The 18,383-nt window shown below is 39.8% G+C and overlaps 1 protein-coding gene across 7 annotated transcripts in view; it reads right to left on the bottom strand.

Annotated features, from left to right (window-relative positions):
- Enox1 (ecto-NOX disulfide-thiol exchanger 1) overlaps positions 1-18,383 on the bottom strand; it is a 443,331-nt gene that overhangs the window by 81,649 nt on the left and 343,299 nt on the right. For all 7 annotated transcript variants that reach the window (XM_048800957.1, XM_048800956.1, XM_048800959.1 and 4 more), the window contains one exon: positions 16,828-17,012. In XM_048800957.1, coding sequence (XP_048656914.1) covers positions 16,828-17,012 — 185 coding nt within the window. The remainder of the gene's footprint in view (positions 1-16,827; positions 17,013-18,383) is intronic.

The raw sequence follows: 18,383 nt of genomic DNA, 5'->3' as shown, positions 1-18,383 counted from the left end.
GCCTGATTCACACTTCCTGCTTAGCATTGTTTTTGCTATTCTGGGTCTTTTATTTTTCCATATGAATTTCATGATTGCTTTCTCTATTTCTACAAGAAATGCTGTTGGGATTTTGATTGGCATTGCATTAAACCTATAGAGAACTTTTTACCCTTGGGATATTGTGAAATTGAAGAACATCGATTAAGTGTGGGAGGCTCCTTGAATGGCAAAAGATACTGAGTTAAATGAAAGTGCTGCCATTATCCTCTCTGAAAAAATGGAGAGGGAAATCCAGCAAGGTCAATTGAGTTTTAACTGACCCGAGTGAGCAGTGCCAGGGATTAATATTCACAGAGAAAGGTACATTGTTTGCCCCACCCTCACCATGCTGCTTACCGTCCTTCAGCCAATTTCAAAACACAGACTAGCCAACTTGAATTAACATCATTCATGCAATTTATAAGAGAAGATGTCAAATGCCTTGCTGAAGTAGGAATAGATATCAGTGCCAGTCTCTCCATTGCCTTTCCTGGCAATTCTGCTGCAAATGATAATCCAATTTGCTGGGATTTATTTATTTGTATCACTCCTTTTACAATTATATGAGGTGGTTATCCCCCAACCTCTGGGCACATGTACAGTTGTTAATGTAGAAATTTAAAACATTAACATGTTTTCCAGCTGGGTTGCCCATTTACCTCAATCAAACAAGAACCTGATTGAACAGCTGGGTCTTGCAATGTGCTCCAAAGGCCAACAGAGACTGGTTCTTTGTAAGGGTTATAACTCAGTCATGATCAGAGACGACAGCTAGAAAACCCTATATAGGTGACTTGTGACCAAAATCTTGTGGCGATTTTTGGATGTGTCTTTCACTAGCAATCAGGGCCTGATCAAATTCAGCCACTGGAGAGTCAATCCATAATTCATTTCAGCATCATCAGCAACATATATTAACACTATCACTATCCTCTTTGGTTGTAGTTTGGGGAAAGCAGCTTTTGATTTAATGGGTATGGAATAAGGATATGTGTTAGAGGCTTAAGAACTTTTAGTTGAATCTTACTAGTATTGCAAAGACCTAGCATGTTCTGCAGATAAATGAAGGGAGGAAATACAGTTGCAGGTCTTATCCAAGGATGGAACCTTTCTTTATTCTGGATATAGATGGTCCTTATCATCTAACACTTAACTCCAGATAATGGCAGAACTTTAGTAAACATAATTCAATAATTCAATGATTACAATATTTCCAATTTTTCTCAGTTAATATAAATTGACATTTTAAAGACTTGGAGAATCAGATATCTAGGGGCAGGATAGAGAGAGAAACATAGTCCCTGAACTTCTTGAATCTTTGGGTGACTCAAGGACAAACTTCATAAATAAATGGGCATATTCATCTATTATAAGAGAAGTGAGAGGCAGAGAAAGTCTGCTTCTTCCCCCAAGGTTTCCAAGGTATTTTAATACATTTAGGCTGGCCTGGAACCCCACAGTTTAGGAGTCTTAGAATAGCGGTACCCTTGGAGATCTCCAAGTTTTACCTGTTGTTGGCTCCAGGGTCAGGTAAGGGCTGTACCAGACAAGACTCCTTTCCCTGAGTGTTTTTAACAACCTGCAGGTGGTCTTATTGCAGCTGCTTAGCCTCTGAACTATATGGATTTGTCCTTCTTTGAACTGTAGACACTTTTAAAGGAGAAATAATGATGACAGCAGCAGTAACAGAAAACCTTAACAAATACTGCCATTGTGAAATGTGCCACATATTCTTAACAGCTGGGGCTGAGGTTTAACTGGTAAAATACAATACAGCATCACCATCTTGCATAGATCTTAAAAGTGCAGAGAGAAAATTACCAACTCAAACCAATCTTCTCTACCTCAAAAACATTAAATATAGGAAACTAAAGAAATAAGCTGAGTTCATCAGACCTTTTGCAATGGTATGGTGTTAGTATGGCCAAGAATGATAACAGAAAAAAAAAAAAAAAAGGTCTTCAGGTTACAAAAATTAAAGGAAACTAGAGCCGTAGCTTCACAATTACTATTGACATCACATCACATCACACACTATATAAAGAGTTCCTCTAGCCTAAGCCATACCCCTGTTCTCAATCTGCAACTGCATGCAGTTCCATATCACTTGTGGGATGTCTACGTCTACCTATGTCCTTTAGGTGAAAATTTCAAGCATAAGTTTTGCTGAAGGCAGCTCAAATTCCATTTCCTAACAATAATAGTGCAGAAAAGATGATCATCCATACAATATAGATTCTTAAGTTTGCATTACAAAAATGATAGATAGCAAAGTTATTGTTGATGTCTTCTCAAAAGGAAAGAACAGGGAAACCACATTTTAAGGGACTGATAGCAGACTTGGTTTACCAATGAGTTTTTGCTTCCAGATGACAACTTGAAAATGTAAATCATGATATAGAGCAAATGATAATAAGCAGTTGCATTCTAGTCCAAGTAATTAAAAAAATATCTCTGGATTAATCTGGGAGGGTTAAAAAAAATCACATTTTGTCACTGAGTTCACTGTAGATAACTTTTATCATGGTAAGAAAGTTCTCTGCTATTCCAAGTTGTTAAAAAACTTCACTTTTCTTTGGTTGTTTTAGTTTTAAATCATGAACTGATATTCTTTAGCTACTAAAATGATTATATTACTCCAGCTTAATCTGTTAATGAGATAGCTTCCATTAACAGACTTTTCTAACTTTGAAACAACCTTGAATTCCTGGAATAAGTCTAATTTTGTAGTTTATAAAATACCAGATTAAAATTTTCTTTTTTAAAGGATTTTAAATCTATATTCATAAATGACACTGGTCTGTAATCTCCTCCCTGTTTACATGGTCCTTGTCTTGAATGATATCAAACCTTATGAACTAGTTGGGAAGTATTTCCTCCTTCTTTTGTGTTCTCTGAATAAATTTGTAAAGATTGGCAGAATTTGCCCTTGAATGAGGGTAGAACTTGCCCCTGGAAGCAATTTTGTATCTGCTGTTACTCATTTAAAGTTTGTAATTTTTTCCTCTAACTTCTGTCTTACCACCTCTGATATATTGTATTTTAATTATCAATTACCTCTAAACATTTTAAGTTCAAAGTTTAATTTTTTTTGGATACAAGGGTTTAGAAGTGTACTTCTGACTTCCAATTATACAGGATTTAGCTATCCTTTTTTGTTGGCATTGATTTTTCTTAAGTTTTATTGTGATCAGAAAATTATACCACTCCTTTGAAATTTGTTGAGATTTGCTTGAAGGCCCAGTGAAGGATTAATTTTTGTAAATATTTCAGGTATATTTGAAAAGGAGAGTTTTCTGTGTATATCCTGGGGATCAAAACTAGTGGCTGAGTTCTATGAGAATGCTTCATTGGTACAAACACAGGTGGTCACAGCAGTTCAGACTAGAAACAGCAGAGCTGCTTAGAAAAGTGTCCAGATTCCCTAATATATTCTTAGTCTTTCAGCTAAATACTGGGGTTGTGTGTTCTTGACCTTAAAGTGTACATCTGTGATATAAACTTGCTTTTTAATATTAAGCGAAACAATTAGGAGAAATTTTAAGCAATGTGCTGCCTGGTCTGGAGGCTTCTCAACTGTCTTTTCTAAATCTCCGTTCTTTGCTATGCGTGGTGCAAATAAAAATGTCATCTCCCAGGACTTATCAAGGCTCTTCAAGCCTTTGGATAGAAAGAACCTTGTTGGATCAGAAATATCTGCAATCAGACATACACACACGTGGCATCAATGCTGATGTGCTGGCCTGGTTCCTAAGTCTTTTATAGCTGCGGGCCAGCACAGGTTGCACTGCAGAAGACCAGTGACTGACAGGCTCCCTAGCATCTCCATTCCAGCAGAGCCTGATAATGACTTCTGAGGATAGGATGACTTGATCCATCCTTACACTTCAACAGACTTCTCAGAAATCCAGACCTGTTTGGTCCACAGGATGACATTGTTTATGGGGCGACGAGCGGGGAAAGAAGCAGAGTCTGAAAACCAGGCAACAGTTCAGAGTATTCAGTTGCTGAGAGTAAACGTGTGCTGACTCAAGGAGCCATTCATTCATTCATTCATTCATTCCTTCATTCATTCATTCATATAGTTGCTGGGTATGAACCACTAAATTAGCCATAGAAGATTGGTTTAGGTATCAGGATTAGTTTCAGTTCCATTCAGTATATGAAGAAAAAAATAAAATTAACACTTATCTAACATATGGCCCCTATGTCCCAACTCACAGAGATATAAGTAAACAAGAAAGGAAAAAAAATTCTCAGAATGCAGATAGGCAGGAGGGGACAAGAGTCAGGGGCCTGGGTAGTGGGAAGGGAGACAAAGGTGAGGGGCTGGGCTTAGCTCAGTGACTTGACTTCTCAATTTGTTTGAAACTATATAGTAAATAGGTGGAATTAGGGACTCCCTAGGGCCCTTCCTTGTTCTAACATTCTGTATTTTGTATTGCTCTTGTTGTAACAATAGTGGTAAACATATCCTTTCTAAATTTGTTTGTTTGTTTTGTTTTTTGGTGCTGGGGATCGAGCCCAGGGCCTTGTGCATTCATGGCAAGCACTCTACAACTGAGTATATCCTCAGCCCCAGGCACAATACTTTTATTTTACTTATTTATTTATATGTGGTTCTGAGGATCAAACCCAGGGCCTCACACACGCTAGGCAAGCACTCTACCACTGAGCCACAACCCCAGCCCCTAAGTTTTGTATCTAAAGAAAAATTCCAATTATGATCACATTCTACTTTCTTTTCCTTATTTATTTATTTATTAACTGTGAATGGGTTATGTAGTTAAAGATGAGCATAGATTTCACAGAGAAATGGCTAGCAAATTGTGGATTTAAAGTCAGGCAAGTCAGTTTCCAGCTTGGCTGAAGACCGGCCTCATTATGAAAGACCCCCAGGGCCCCAAAGGGGAAAAGACAAAACCTGGAGGCTCTCCTTACATCTTCTCTGAACTTAATCAGTTCATATTACCAAAGGTAGAGTGTCAAAACTCTATCTTGAGTACTCCCTTTCCTTTCTCCCCAAGTGATTAACAGTAGGACTGCTGGGGGGAAAATGGTAAAGAGAACTCGGCAGGACAGATCTCTTATGGAGTTTACAGTTAGGCCATTACTAAGACCTTCCTGACATAAATTGTGAGTAGCAATGAAGAAATAAGAAACATAGGGAAGAAATATAAAGGATAGAGAAAAGAGAGCAAGGTATATAGATAATGAATGAAGTATAAAATTGCAATGTACGATTGTGTTTAAATGTCTGGAAGTGTGTAGTGCACCATCTCAGTAAATCACTTGCTCAGGATAAAATGTAAATCATGGGTGGAAACACACACCTGACGTGGAAATGAAAGTTTCCCTCCTCGCCATCTCTGACTGAACATCTGAGTGATACCTGGCTTTAAATAAACTAAGGTGATGATGATGGTGAAGGCCTAGGAAAAGGACTTGTGGATGTGTGGCAGGACCACAGGGCAAATTAAGAGAACAAAAGGAAGACTAAGACAAAGCTCTGAAAAATCACTATGTTGGTCTTTCATTTTAAAACCTTCAGGAAACAGGTGTTTTCACTGATTAGAGGCGAGAAGTGGGTGGTCTACAAAGTGAGGACCAGATTGGGCACAAACTTTTAAGTTTCCCTAGATGACTATTCAGGGTGCTTTGTTAAACAGAGGAGAAAACGTAGTTTTTAACTAACCATTGAGCATCTTGGAAGTGAATTCCCAATTCCACACTTTGGTTACAGTTCCAGGAACTTTAACTATGTTTGGCTATCCCATTGGTCAATACTTAGAAGTGATCAACACTGTGTGTTTTTATGTATCTAGAGAATGACTGGAAGGAGACTTGCAGATGTTAATAACAGTTAGATCTGGGTAGTAATGCTGTGAATAATTTTTGTTTCCTGTTAAATATTTCCTTTATATTTCCAAGTTTTCTGCATTGAGCATGAGTTCTATTGCAAAATGGAAAAAAAAAACCCAAAAACTAAAATGACAAACTTGGGCTCAGGAAAATGATAGTCCCACCTACATTTCTGCCCCTTTGTGTATTCTCTTATTCAGATAAAGAGGAGTTTTTTTCTGACTCATTCTTTGTTTCCAAGTTGTGTTCCTTCACAGAGATAAGAGGAAAAGCAAGAATATCACTTAGAAAGCTAAATGATGATCTCACAGAAAGATGATATCACTTAGAGTAGGAAAATAATGACGAGATGGAGAGGACAAATTTAAAATATGCTTTTGTGTTCACAATGATTGGGTAAACTTTTGTATGGTAAGGTGTAGAGGCAGGATTTGGGAAGGTAATTGTTGGAAAATCTATCCTTGCTTCCTCTTTATAACCTTCATTTCTGATAAGGATATTGGCCCATCTTTCGAATCCCCAGGTTGCCTCTCTTAACCAGCTGCATGGAGAAAGCCCTGGAGCTTGATGCCCTCCCAACTGCAGCCCGATTGGAGAGGCAGATAATTGCATGAGTCTGGCTGGGAGCAGGACACCTGCTGTATGCAGGCAGCCATGGAGCTGGCAGAGTTCAGGGCTTCCAAGTGAAGGAGCAGGCTTCTGTGCACTGGCAGGCTATAAAGAAAGGAAGTCAAGGCCAGACCATCAGGATTCATTTTAGCATCCATGGCTGGAGGGAGAGAGACGGCAGTGGTCAAGCTGAGTAGAAGGCTAGAATGTGTCTGCAGCAAAAGTCTGTCTTGATTTACTACATCTTTTCTTTTAAGAAAAGATCCATTTCTCTATAAATCTGGTACTCATAGTGTGATATGGCCTATAAGTCAGGAGGCAATTTCCAAAAGAGGTGGTGAAAGGGAAGGTCATTCAAAGGCTATCCAACCACTGCTGCTGGCAGAGTCAGGAAAAGCAGTTCCTCTAGCCCAGGAATGGCTGCAAGTCGACTAGAGATTCAAGGTTTCCCATGCAGATGTCAGAGAAAGCTGCAGAAGGCAGAAGCCAGATGATTGTAATGGTCTGCAGGGCAATGCCATTATTTCTTCTCCTGGCTCCTACAATGATTCGTCTGCTGGCCTCATTATTTTTAGAAGGAATGATTACTAATGAGGATGCATTTGATGATCAGATTAATTAATGGCAGAGTGGGATAACTAATGATGAGATGAAACCTCCCATAGTTAAGTTTTATTAGGCTTCTCTTTCTCTTCCCAGAAGTGAAGAGATTTATTTTTGCAGTTCAAATTTAATAACTAAAAGCCGCATGTATGTTATTTTCCTTTGGCTAGCTCTTACTCTGCTAATGCAAAGACCAAATTAGGGCTGTGACAACGAGTCAGAAAACAGGCCATGGGTTTTTGCCATGGTACTGTTACAATGCACAAACACTCGAAAGATAGAACTCCCCAGGCTTTCGGAGTTGGAGGTGTAGCTCAATGGTACAGCACTTGCCTACATGCACTAGACCCTGGGTTCAATTCCCAGCACTGCACAGAAACCAACAAAAAGCAAACTTCCAAGGCTTCTGCAATCATGGTCACTGTAGTTCTAAGGCACTATTTTTCAGAGAAGGTCTCAAAAAGTTATGGGACAACAGAAGGCATACAGGAGCTGTGGCCAGACAGATTTGGGATGGAGTCCAGTCTCTGCCAGGTATACCTGCATGCTGGGACAGTTACTTGACACCTGTAGGTCTGTTTCTTTCTTTCTTTTGGGGTACCAGGTATTGAACTCAGGGGCACTTGACCACTGAGCCACATCCCCAGCCCTATTTTGAATTTTATTTAGAGACAGGATCTCACTGAGTCACTTAGCTCCTCACTTTTGCTGAGGCTGGCTTTGAACTTACATTCCTCCTTTCTCAACCTCCTGAGCCACTGGGATTACAGGTGTGCACCACAGTGCCCAGATGTAGCTCTGTTTCTTTCTGGACAAACTGGCCTGGGCTTATGCTTTGAGCTGTTGTGAGGATTGAGTAAAATACTCTACAGGTGCTTCTGTGAGGGAGTAGCCTTTCTGGAAGTGGCACAAGAGCAATCGCACAAGCTATATGGAATCAGGGAACTTTGGATCTGGACTCATCCACACTTACTCTGTGAATTCTGAGTCTTCTCTTAAATTTTTGCAACTGTTTATAATTTTTATCTGGAGCATGGCAGTTGCCGTCTGCGTCTACCTAGTAGCTTTTTGAATTGGGTTTGCAGATGTGGTCTCATTGTATGACAGCTAAGCCTCAGTGAGTCAGAAGGACTCACTCTCCAGGTGAAAAACCTAGGCTCAGACAGCCTGATGTCCCAAAGCAGAACAAAAAACAGTGAAGCCAGAGCCTCCTTTTCCTTTCACTAGTTCAGTGTCATCTTATTATTCATGCCTTCAGTGGTGTGAACACAGCTTCTTTCTTCCCTCATCTTATGACTTCTCTCCAGGGAAGACAGCAAGGTACCCCATGGTCCACCCTTGCTTCAAGTTGCTAATAAAAAAAAAAAAAAAAAAAAAAAAAAAACCAAACAAACAAACAAAACCTTTGGGAGGTGGTTCTCCTCTCCATTATCTTTACTTTTTGTCTTTCTGTCTTTTCCAGAGTCCAACAGGAAAGTGATTTGAAAACTCCCAAGCCCCTAACAGATGTCAGGTGCAATCATTTCAAACAGGCAGGACTTTGTAATGTAAAGCCCCGGGCCAAGAATTAGAGAATTTCTATTTTTGGTTCCAAGTGTAGCCAACAATCTCTGCAAGAGTCTCCTGCTGAAGTGGGATACCTACCTTCTCCAGGTTTAAGGGGGAAGACACGCTGCAAATGTTAGAGCATGCACATGTTGCCAGCAGGAACTCTACAAATGACCTTGAGGAGGCTAATGAATTTTCATCACGTGGGCTGCTACTATAATGCACCAACCCTAAGTATGTGCCTGAAGAATGGAAAGAAAATGAAATGACAAACTCTGGGATAATGAAAAGAAAGGGGGATCATAGTGGACTCAAAATTTGGCTGCTCTTGTGAGCTCTGATGTTTTAGACATTGGACCCTTTTAAAGCTCCGTCATCTGAGAGATGTCCATGTTATGTGATTTTTCTGATTCAAGTAAAATGCCAGTGGCTTTTAATGTGAATGTGGGAAATGACTTGCAAATTATTTTCTATGCCAAAAAAAAAAAAAAAAAAAGGAACTGCATCTGGGTAGTTGAAATGGAATCAGATAAACGTGGGGTATGTCTGCAGTCACAGATTGTAAAGACTCCAGGTTTTTATGTGTCTATTTATACATGCATATATTTTTGAACTTTTTAGAGCCGAAGGCTTTACTAAAAGTATCCTGTGGCTCTATATGGTAATAATGATGTTTTCTTGCCCTGTCCAGTGGTACCGAATTCTTATGTGCATGATGTATAATGCTTTCATATATTAAAGACATTATGATAATATTGTTAAAAGCTTCAACAATGAGATCATCACATATATATTATTATTCCTTCCAACTGGCCATTTCTGATAGTCATAGACTCTACTTAGACAGTCAATGTTTTTGACTAGCATCTAGATAGATATTGCATAAGAGCCCTTAAGATATAATTTATTATAAAAAATGTTGAATTTCTTCTCATAGAGGGATTTCTCCTTTTCCCTTTTTTTTTTGTCCTTCTGTGTTTATGCCAGCTTATTTATTTATTTATTTATTTTAGTTTTAACAGATAAAGAATTAGTTGTTCTTCCACAGCCCCTTCCCATATCTCTGCAAGTCCTTCTCAACCTGATTTGGGACATTTTCTACTCTTCTACTTTCTGCATAGTCCCTGGCGCCTAGGCTCCTTTGTACCATCGTTTTCGTTTTTTCTGTTTGTTGTTTTCTTCGGTTCCCTGCCTTCTCTGTCTTCTAAGAAGACAGACTGGGTGGCTAGCAAAGTTAGCCATTCCTCTATCTTTATGGCCTATCGCAGCCCCTTCAAGTCTCCTTTTCCTGACTGCTTGTCTTCCTTTTCCTCCTTCTAACTCCCTTTTAATCCTAGAACAGCTATTTTTTACTCCAAAATATGCTGCTTTAAGTTGCCTTCATAAAACTTGCTTGCTGTTCTTTCTTTCCTTCTATTTCTGGATGGCCAGAATTATTTGCAACACCCTCCCCACCTCTACACCTGGCCACATGCTAAATAAGAATCCATCCAAAGACTGGGTTAAAGTTAAAAGCCCCTGAAACAGGGTCCTGTTCAAGATATCAGACGCAGTGTGTGTGTGTGTGTGTGTGTGTGTGTGTGTATGTGTGTGTGTTTCCCTTCCTCTAAGAATTTGATTCAAATATCTGTCAGTGAAGAAATTTATATGAGCAAACCAAACAGAAAGGGAATTCCAGGGAGTTCATGGTATATGACAGGTTTTGCACCTGTAGCATCCTCTGCTTGCCTTAAAATGGAGCCTGCTGGTCAGTGAGCCCCCAGCTACCATGCGGGAGAAGACAGCCAGGCAGGAGTGCTGGATGCAGCAATGAGCAGACCGCACATTTAAACAGACAGATGGCGAATCACCACCTCACTCATGAAGAAGCCTGTCATGAAAGAGACTAAAATTCAAAAACTGAACAGCCAATACTGGAATTAATGGAAATGACTTGGGAACAAAAGGAATTTAAAAAATTCTAATTAGTATTCTCAAAAAGAGTTGAGAAGATACCATAAAACAAAACAAAACAAAACAAAAATAAAAGAATGTGACTACATGAAAAGAGAATAATCACAGAACAAAATAAAGTTTTGGAAATAACATAATTATCAAGCAGAAACTTCAATGGAGAGGATGAAAGAAAAAGTTAAAATGGAAAATGTTAGAAAACAGATAAAGAACATCATCCTCATAGATCCATTATCTGAATGGTGCTTATTTCAGAAAAAAATGAAAACCTGAAATGAGCTGGGTGTGGTGGTGCATGTCTATAATCCCAATGGCTTGGGAGGCTGAGGCAGGAGGATCACAAGTTCAAAGCCAGCCTCAGCAACTTAGGGAGGCCCTAAGCAACTACGTGAGATCCCGTCTCTAAATAAAATACAAAAAAGGGCTGGGGATGTGGCTCAGTGGTTAAATGCCCCTGAGTTCAATCCCTAGTACCAAAAACACAAAAAAGAAAACCTGAAATGGATGGATCTGAAAACTCTCATGCTAAGTGAAATAAGCCAATTTCCAAAAACCAAAGGTCAAATGTTCTTTCTGATATGTGGATACTAACCCACAACAAGGGGGGTGGAATGGAGAATAGAAGTGCAGTGGACTAGACAAAGGGGAATGAAGGGAAGGGAGGGGGAATGGGAATAGGAAAGACAGTAGAATGAATCTGACATAACTTTCTATGTAAAGATATGAATATACCACCATGAAGCTCCACATCACGTACATCCACAAGACTGGCATCCTAATTAGAGTAAGACATACTCCATGCTATGTCAAAATAGACTCTACTGTCACGTATAACTAAAAAGAATAAATTTAAAAAAAATTAAAATCTGAAAACAAAAGTGAAAAATGATCAAGAAGAGAGACTCCCTTGTAAATAAGCCCTCAAAGCATATTGGTCTCCCAGCTCTCCTAGCACGCCCTTCTCGATGGGCTGGGAGAACTGGGTCTGCTGCACTTTTGAGGATTTTCACAGCTTTCAAGAGTTTTGTTTTTTAAAAGAAATTATCTCTTCCCCTAAAATTTTCTAATCATTAAGAGCAGCAACATCTGCACCCCACCCACCTACATGGCACGGAATCAAACACCACCTTCACCTTCACACTCTGTCTCCCCACCACAGCCACCTACACCTCCAAAGCTACCACTGACACCTCATGTGCCACTCCCACTGTCATTATTATTGTCTTGATTTTGACATACACATCATACTTCATTACATGTGAGGGTAGGGGTGCAACCAAGCGTGAGCTTTTCTCTATCACTAAGAAAAGAAAAAGTAATTATTAAGCAATTATTGTTTACACAAGTTTGCAGTAGGCCTGATTAACTTACTCATGTTCTACTTTGAAAACACTTACTAATTCCTTAATGTGTACCCCAAAGACGACTCTTGCCTGACTTCAGCAAACTAACTGGGGTTACCCCATCGGGAAAGCAGTGATAATTTAGTTCTCCAGGTTCCATAAAATCAATCTGAATTAGTGAGCTTCTGTAATGCAAATACAGAAAATCACACATATGTTCTCTGATTTTAAGGAGAAAAATACTTGCTATTTCCCATTCCCCCCCCCCCCATCTTTTCTTGCTGAAAGTTGTTCAGGCAGCTGTCAAGCACTGGCCCTTACTAATGTCGAGCTAAGAGCATTAGAGAGCCATTGTTCTACACGGGCCAATGGTTTGCTGGCCTAAGACAGCTGGTCTTCAGATTGGATTTGCTAACACTACTGAAAAAGCATCAGATTAAAGTATTTATGAAGGTGGCTTCCAACAATCACCCTTAGTCTTACACAGTTTTATGCTCAGCAGTTTTTAATGGCATCTGTTGTTATCTGAATATTTAGCAGTCCTGTCAATATGATTTACAGAGGCTTCAAAAAGAATTTTGAATTTAAAATTTATTGTTTAAAAATATGATACTTTGACCTTTCCTCATGAATGAATGCAAAAATATTATTTAAACTTAGGTGTGGATAAAAGCATAATGAGATACCACTATGCACTTACTTCTAAGGCTAAGATGATAAAACCAACTGTGCCAGAGTTAAATGATGAGGATGCAGGACAACTGGAATTCCTGAGCAGTCCCATGAGAACACACAATGGTACAAGTGCTTTGGTAAACAGCTCGACAGTTTCTTAATAAGTTGAATAGGCTTACATACGACCCAGAAATCCTACCTCTAGATATTTACACAAATGAAATGAAATATTATGTCTAAACAAAAAGCCAGTTGATGAACATTTATAGCAGATTTATTTACATTTGCCCCAAACAAGAGACCACCTAAATGGTGACCAGATAAACAAACTATAGTTCTTCCCTACAATGGAATACAACAGAGCATAAAAAAGGAATGCATTTCTTATACACACGGCAAGCAATATAGACGAATCTCAAATTCAAAGTGCTAAGTAAAGGGTGCCAGACTCGACAGGTTGCATACTACAAAATTCCTCTGATGGGACCTTCTGGAAATGGCAAGAACAGAGGCTGGAACACAGATCAGGAGTTGCTAGGAGTAAGGCTGACTAACGGGGGACATGAGGGAATGATGATGGAAGTGACATATTGATTGTGGCAGTGATGGCTATGTGGTTGTATGCATTTGTCACAATTCACAGAACTACACACCTAAAAAGAGTAAATTTTATCATATATATTTTACCTCAATGATCTTAACAATTCAGTGTAAACTTAAGATTTGAAACATTGTAACAAGAATTTAAAATATGTTCTTTTTTTTTTCTTTTTTTGGCACCAGGGATTGAACTCAGGGGTACCGACCACTAAGCCACATCCCCAGACCTATTCTGTATTTTATTTAGAGACAGGGTCTCACTGAGTTGCTTAGAGCCTTACTTTTATTGAGGCTGGCTTTGAACTTGCCATCTTTCTGGCTCAGCCTCCCAAGCTGCTGGGATTATATATTATATATTATATGTTCATTTTTAACACCTGAAGATACAAATGAAAGTAAAATAATGGCTATCCCCATGGCAGAGATGTGTTAGCTTCACTACTGTCTTATGATTTGGTAAAGACTCCCATGTTACCATGGATACAAGCCATTGTTCCCTTTTGTATGAACCTAGAATATTATTAAATTGTGAGTAACATGTAGTGCAGGGGTAACTCAGAAACATCCAAAGTCACCCAAATGTTTTTCATTTTTAAGAACCCTGCCCATGTTTTCTTGTTGAACATGTGAGCAACTGTGATATAAGTGAACTATCCTTCAGGGATTAAAAGAAGAAAAAGTTAAAAACTTGGTGGCTGGCGCTGGAGTTGTGGCTCAGTGGTAGAGTGCTTACCTAGCATGTGTGAGGCACTGGGTTCGGGCCTCAGTACCACATAAAGATAAATAAATAAAAGGTATTGTCCATCTACAAATAAAAATTTTAAAAAAAGACAAAAAAAAAAAAACTTGGTGCCTAAACTTGAAGAAAAGTCTAAAAAATGCTAGTTCTTAGGTCACTGAAATTCTTTACTCTGTTTTGTTTGGTACAGAAATAATTTGTGAAATGTAGATGGATTGAGGAACAAAGGATATATGGGAGGTATTATCGTTGGAATCTTCACCTTCCCCTAGAGGCCTATATGTATATGTGGTGCTGTTGGGAGGAGGTGGAACCTTTAAGAGGTGGGGCCTAGTTGGAGGAAGTTAGGTCATTGGGAATGTACCCTGGAAGAGGATATTGGGCACCCATCCCCTTTCTCTTTCTTTTTCTCTTTGCTTCCTGGTTGCCATGAAGCCAGCAGCTCAGGAACTCCCACCATGATGTTCTGCCTAAAACAGGCCCCAAGGCAACAGGATCAGCTGACCATGCACTGAAACCTTTGAAACTGAGCCAAAATAATTATTTCCTCCTTATAAGATGATTTATCTCAGGTAGTATTTATAGCCAAAGAAAGCTAACACAGGAGGCTAGCTCCTCCTCTCCTTGCTGGTGGGGAAGACCATGGTTTCCTAAGTGGCTAGAGGGTAGATTAAGAGTAGGTTTTAAAATCAGGAAAAATCCTTAGTCCTGGGATCCAAGTGAACAAGTTGTGGTCCTTCACTCACATGTGAAAGGATATGGTAGAAAAAGGACTCTTAAAAAGCACCTATCTGAGAGCTGTATTAGAGATGTGCTGCCACACGTGTGGTGGTGCATCCACCTAACAGCCAGTAAAAACTCAGGCTGCTGCAGATGCCTGGCTTGAGGCTTAAGAGCTTCCTAGTGCTAAGGAAGCATCACACACAGCCCGGTGTCAGATCTTACTTACTCACCTTCTCTGCCTTGCCTTCTCTGACTTCTTTTAGATTTAAATCTTAAAGGTTTTACCTGCTCTTAATCTTTTCAGGAGGAAAAGAGTGCCCGTTGACTAAAGTGTGACAGTAGTTTGCAGGCTATGTCAGGCGTCATGTTCTTTGGGGAAATCTACAGATTCTCACCCTGGCAACTTCCTCTCCCCCACACCCCACGTTGGGGCATATGGACAACCCTGGAGCCTCACACAGCAGCTGTTACATCGATTTCCAAGTACAGGGACCTGAGCAACGACTGTAATGACATTTTCCTGGCTGGCTCTGACCTCTGAATCTCACTGATTAGTCTAACCCACACTGTGAACATCAACCAGTTAGAACTCAAAGCCAAGTCTCAAAAAATTGCTTTAAAATGGCAAGAGATGTTTAAGACATAATTTCTGTGACCTGGCCATTAACGTGCTCACTTCCCAATCCGTGATTCTTTTTTATATCTTTCCCTCTCAATTATTTTTCCCTGTGTGGCTCAGGTTTCTGTGGTAGTTATCCCTAATCACCAAAACACTTTGGTTGGCAATTTGTGCTCCTGGGCTTAGAGAGCAGTCAATATGGAAGGGAGAAATTGGAAAAAAAAAAAAAAAAGATCCTTCTCATTAAATATTTTAATATTTCTTTTGTTTAAATAAAAACAACCACTTTTTTCCAGAAAATATTGGTTGGATTTGAATATTCAGAGGGGTCATTAAAAATACCTATGTGTAAATGATGATAATTTATGCTTTATTATTCTAAGATGACTCAAAGGCCCAAATACCTAAAGAACATCAATTAATTTTTTTCAGATACAAATCCAGATATGAATCTGATTTCCTCTCTCCTCTACTTCTTATTTCCCACAACACATGCTCCTTTTTCATACTCCAAAGCCCACTGTCTTCCCCTCTTTTGTCACAACTTCCGTAAATACATAGCCTTAGATTTAATATGCCAGGCTCAAGTCTGGCACTCTGTTCTAAAGTCACCCAGCCCCACCTCCAGGGCTTTCTCCAATCCATCAACAAACATGTCTTACATCTGACCAGACCCTACGTATGATCCTGAAGCAGAAACAATAGAGTTTATATTTATACTGATCTTATAAACAAAACAAACTGCTTTCTTTTTTTTTTTTGTCTTTTTTTTTTAATGTTTTATTGTTGGTTGTTCAAAACATTACAAATTTCTTGACACATCATATTCCACACTTTGATTCAAGTGGGTTATGAACTCCCACCTTCTCCCCATACACAGATTGCAGATGGATGTGTAACTGATGTGATTCTGCAAACTGCTTTCATAAACATTAGTGGTGATGCTTTGAACGTGAAGGTCTGTGATTACAGACCACTTGCTTTATAACAGGCCAGGATTTGCTGACCATTTGTCAGGAGGCCAAGCTTCACATACAACCTTTTGCCCTCCTAAATTCTTTCCCTTTATTTCCTACCTCTGGGGCAAATTTTTTCAACATATTTTTTTGTTTGTTTGGTTTTTTTTTTTTTTTTTGGATACCAGGGATTGAACTCAGGGGCACTCAACTGCTGAGACACATCTCTTGCCCTATTTGGTATTTTGTTTAGAGACAGAGTCTCACTGAGTTGCTTAATGCCTTGCTTTTGCTGAGGCTGGCTTTGAACTCACAATCCTCCTGCCTCAGTCTCCTGAGCCCCTTGGATTACAGGCGTGCACCACCATGCCTGGTTCAATCATATTTCTTAAGCTTGACTTTTCTCCAGATTCTACTCGTCCACAAAATGTCACTGGCACTTTTCTTTCCTATGAACTTAGCTTTATGGTAGTTGTTTCTTCTTTATCCTTTCTGACAAATGGCTGCCATTTTGCTCCCATTAAATAAAAATATCCTTTCCTCATTAAAAATAAATAAAGTGCCTGGGCCTGGTACCTGTTGCATGCCTTGCATGGTTTGCTGCAGGAACTGCAGCTGCTGGTCCTTGGTGAGGTTTTCTTCTGTTCGAAAAAGCTGCTCTTTTTCTTGTTTCAGCAGCTCCACCTCATTCCTATAGGCGTCCAGCTGCCAACGGAGACTGTCATTCTCCTCTTTAAGAGCATAGGCCTGAGCAGCCAGGGCTGAAGGACAAACAGAAAGAGTTCAAGTGAGTTTTATTCTTGCTTAGATTGAAGTCTTTAGTGGGAAAGGGAGTCTCTCACCTAAACTCATAATGTTCACACTGTATCAGCTCAGATTTAAGACCCAAATGCCTTGCCTTGGGGCTTTTTATTTTGCAGCTGGTGAGCATCACTTCTGTTGGAAGTTTTTGTGATTTTGTTTTTGTATTGTTTTTGCTTTTGCAGCACTGGTAAAGGAACCCAGGACTTTGCACATGCTAGACAAGCACTCTACTACTGAGTTCCACCCTCAGCCCCTTTATGGACTTTTTATCTCTTCTATTTGCCTTGTCTTATGTATGAATGCTTCTTGTAGGCACAGATCAATTCCTTCCAATTCTTGTCTCTTGACCTCTTCCCCAACCCCAGACACCCACATACAAACTGGCCTGTATTGCTCAGTGATGAGGATTTTCAGAATTTCAGGCAACAATCACATCTACCACATTGTTGTCGGCTCTCATTTTGCAGGATTGCTCTGCTACTTGAAGTGCTGCTTTCTTTCAAATAGTCAGCTGTTCCCTTCCACAGGTTGAAGCATGCAGCAGCCTCCCAGGGGAGAGAGGAATTTATATGCACACCACTCCTTCCTGCTCTATTTCTGGGACAAATTGCACAAATTGTTTTCTCTAACTCCTATCAGAATGGTAACCTAGTTCCATCTGTTTCACCAACAGATTAAAACTCTTTTCCCTGCAAGGCTGAGTGCTTTCTCTCCTCCTCTTCCTCCTCCTCCTCCTCCTCCCTGAAACCTGAAATTCCCAATGTGTAGATTCTGACTTCATTCACATCTCCATCTCACTGAGAAACCAAGACAGTTCACTCAGGGTCTTACACATCTCAAGGCTTCAGAAACAGTTGAAGCCAAATTAAAGGGAAGACAGGGTGGTACAAAACAAAGATAGAGGAGGGGAATCCAGCTCCATAGTTTCTACCGTCTTGCCTCATGGTCTCTCTAATAATATAAGGGCCTGTTGAACACTGAAAGAGCACCAGACCCTGGACCAAGAGCTTCATCTGAACTGACACACTTAACCCTGACTCCCCACTCAAGCCTAGGACGAAGGTGTTCTGATCCCCATTCTTACAGATGAAAGAAATGAGGCCCAGAGAAGGCAGATACTTATTTGATCACACAAAGTAAGCAGCTGGCACAGTCTCCAAACACAGACGGCCAGCACAGGAGTCCTTGCTGTCCACCTTGTCAGTTTCTGTAGGTTTAGTTTACCAATTGCTCAAAACCAGTCTCCTGTTCTCCCCTCTACTCTCCCACAGGTGTCCCATCATTCCTCCCTCCTCACGGAATTCTTCTTTTGTCAGCAAGAGAAAAGT

The sequence above is a fragment of the Marmota marmota genome, unplaced genomic scaffold (genome assembly GCF_001458135.2).
Source record: "Marmota marmota marmota unplaced genomic scaffold, marMar, whole genome shotgun sequence".
NCBI lineage: Eukaryota > Metazoa > Chordata > Mammalia > Rodentia > Sciuridae > Marmota > Marmota marmota.
This window is presented reverse-complemented; position numbering and strand designations above follow the sequence as displayed.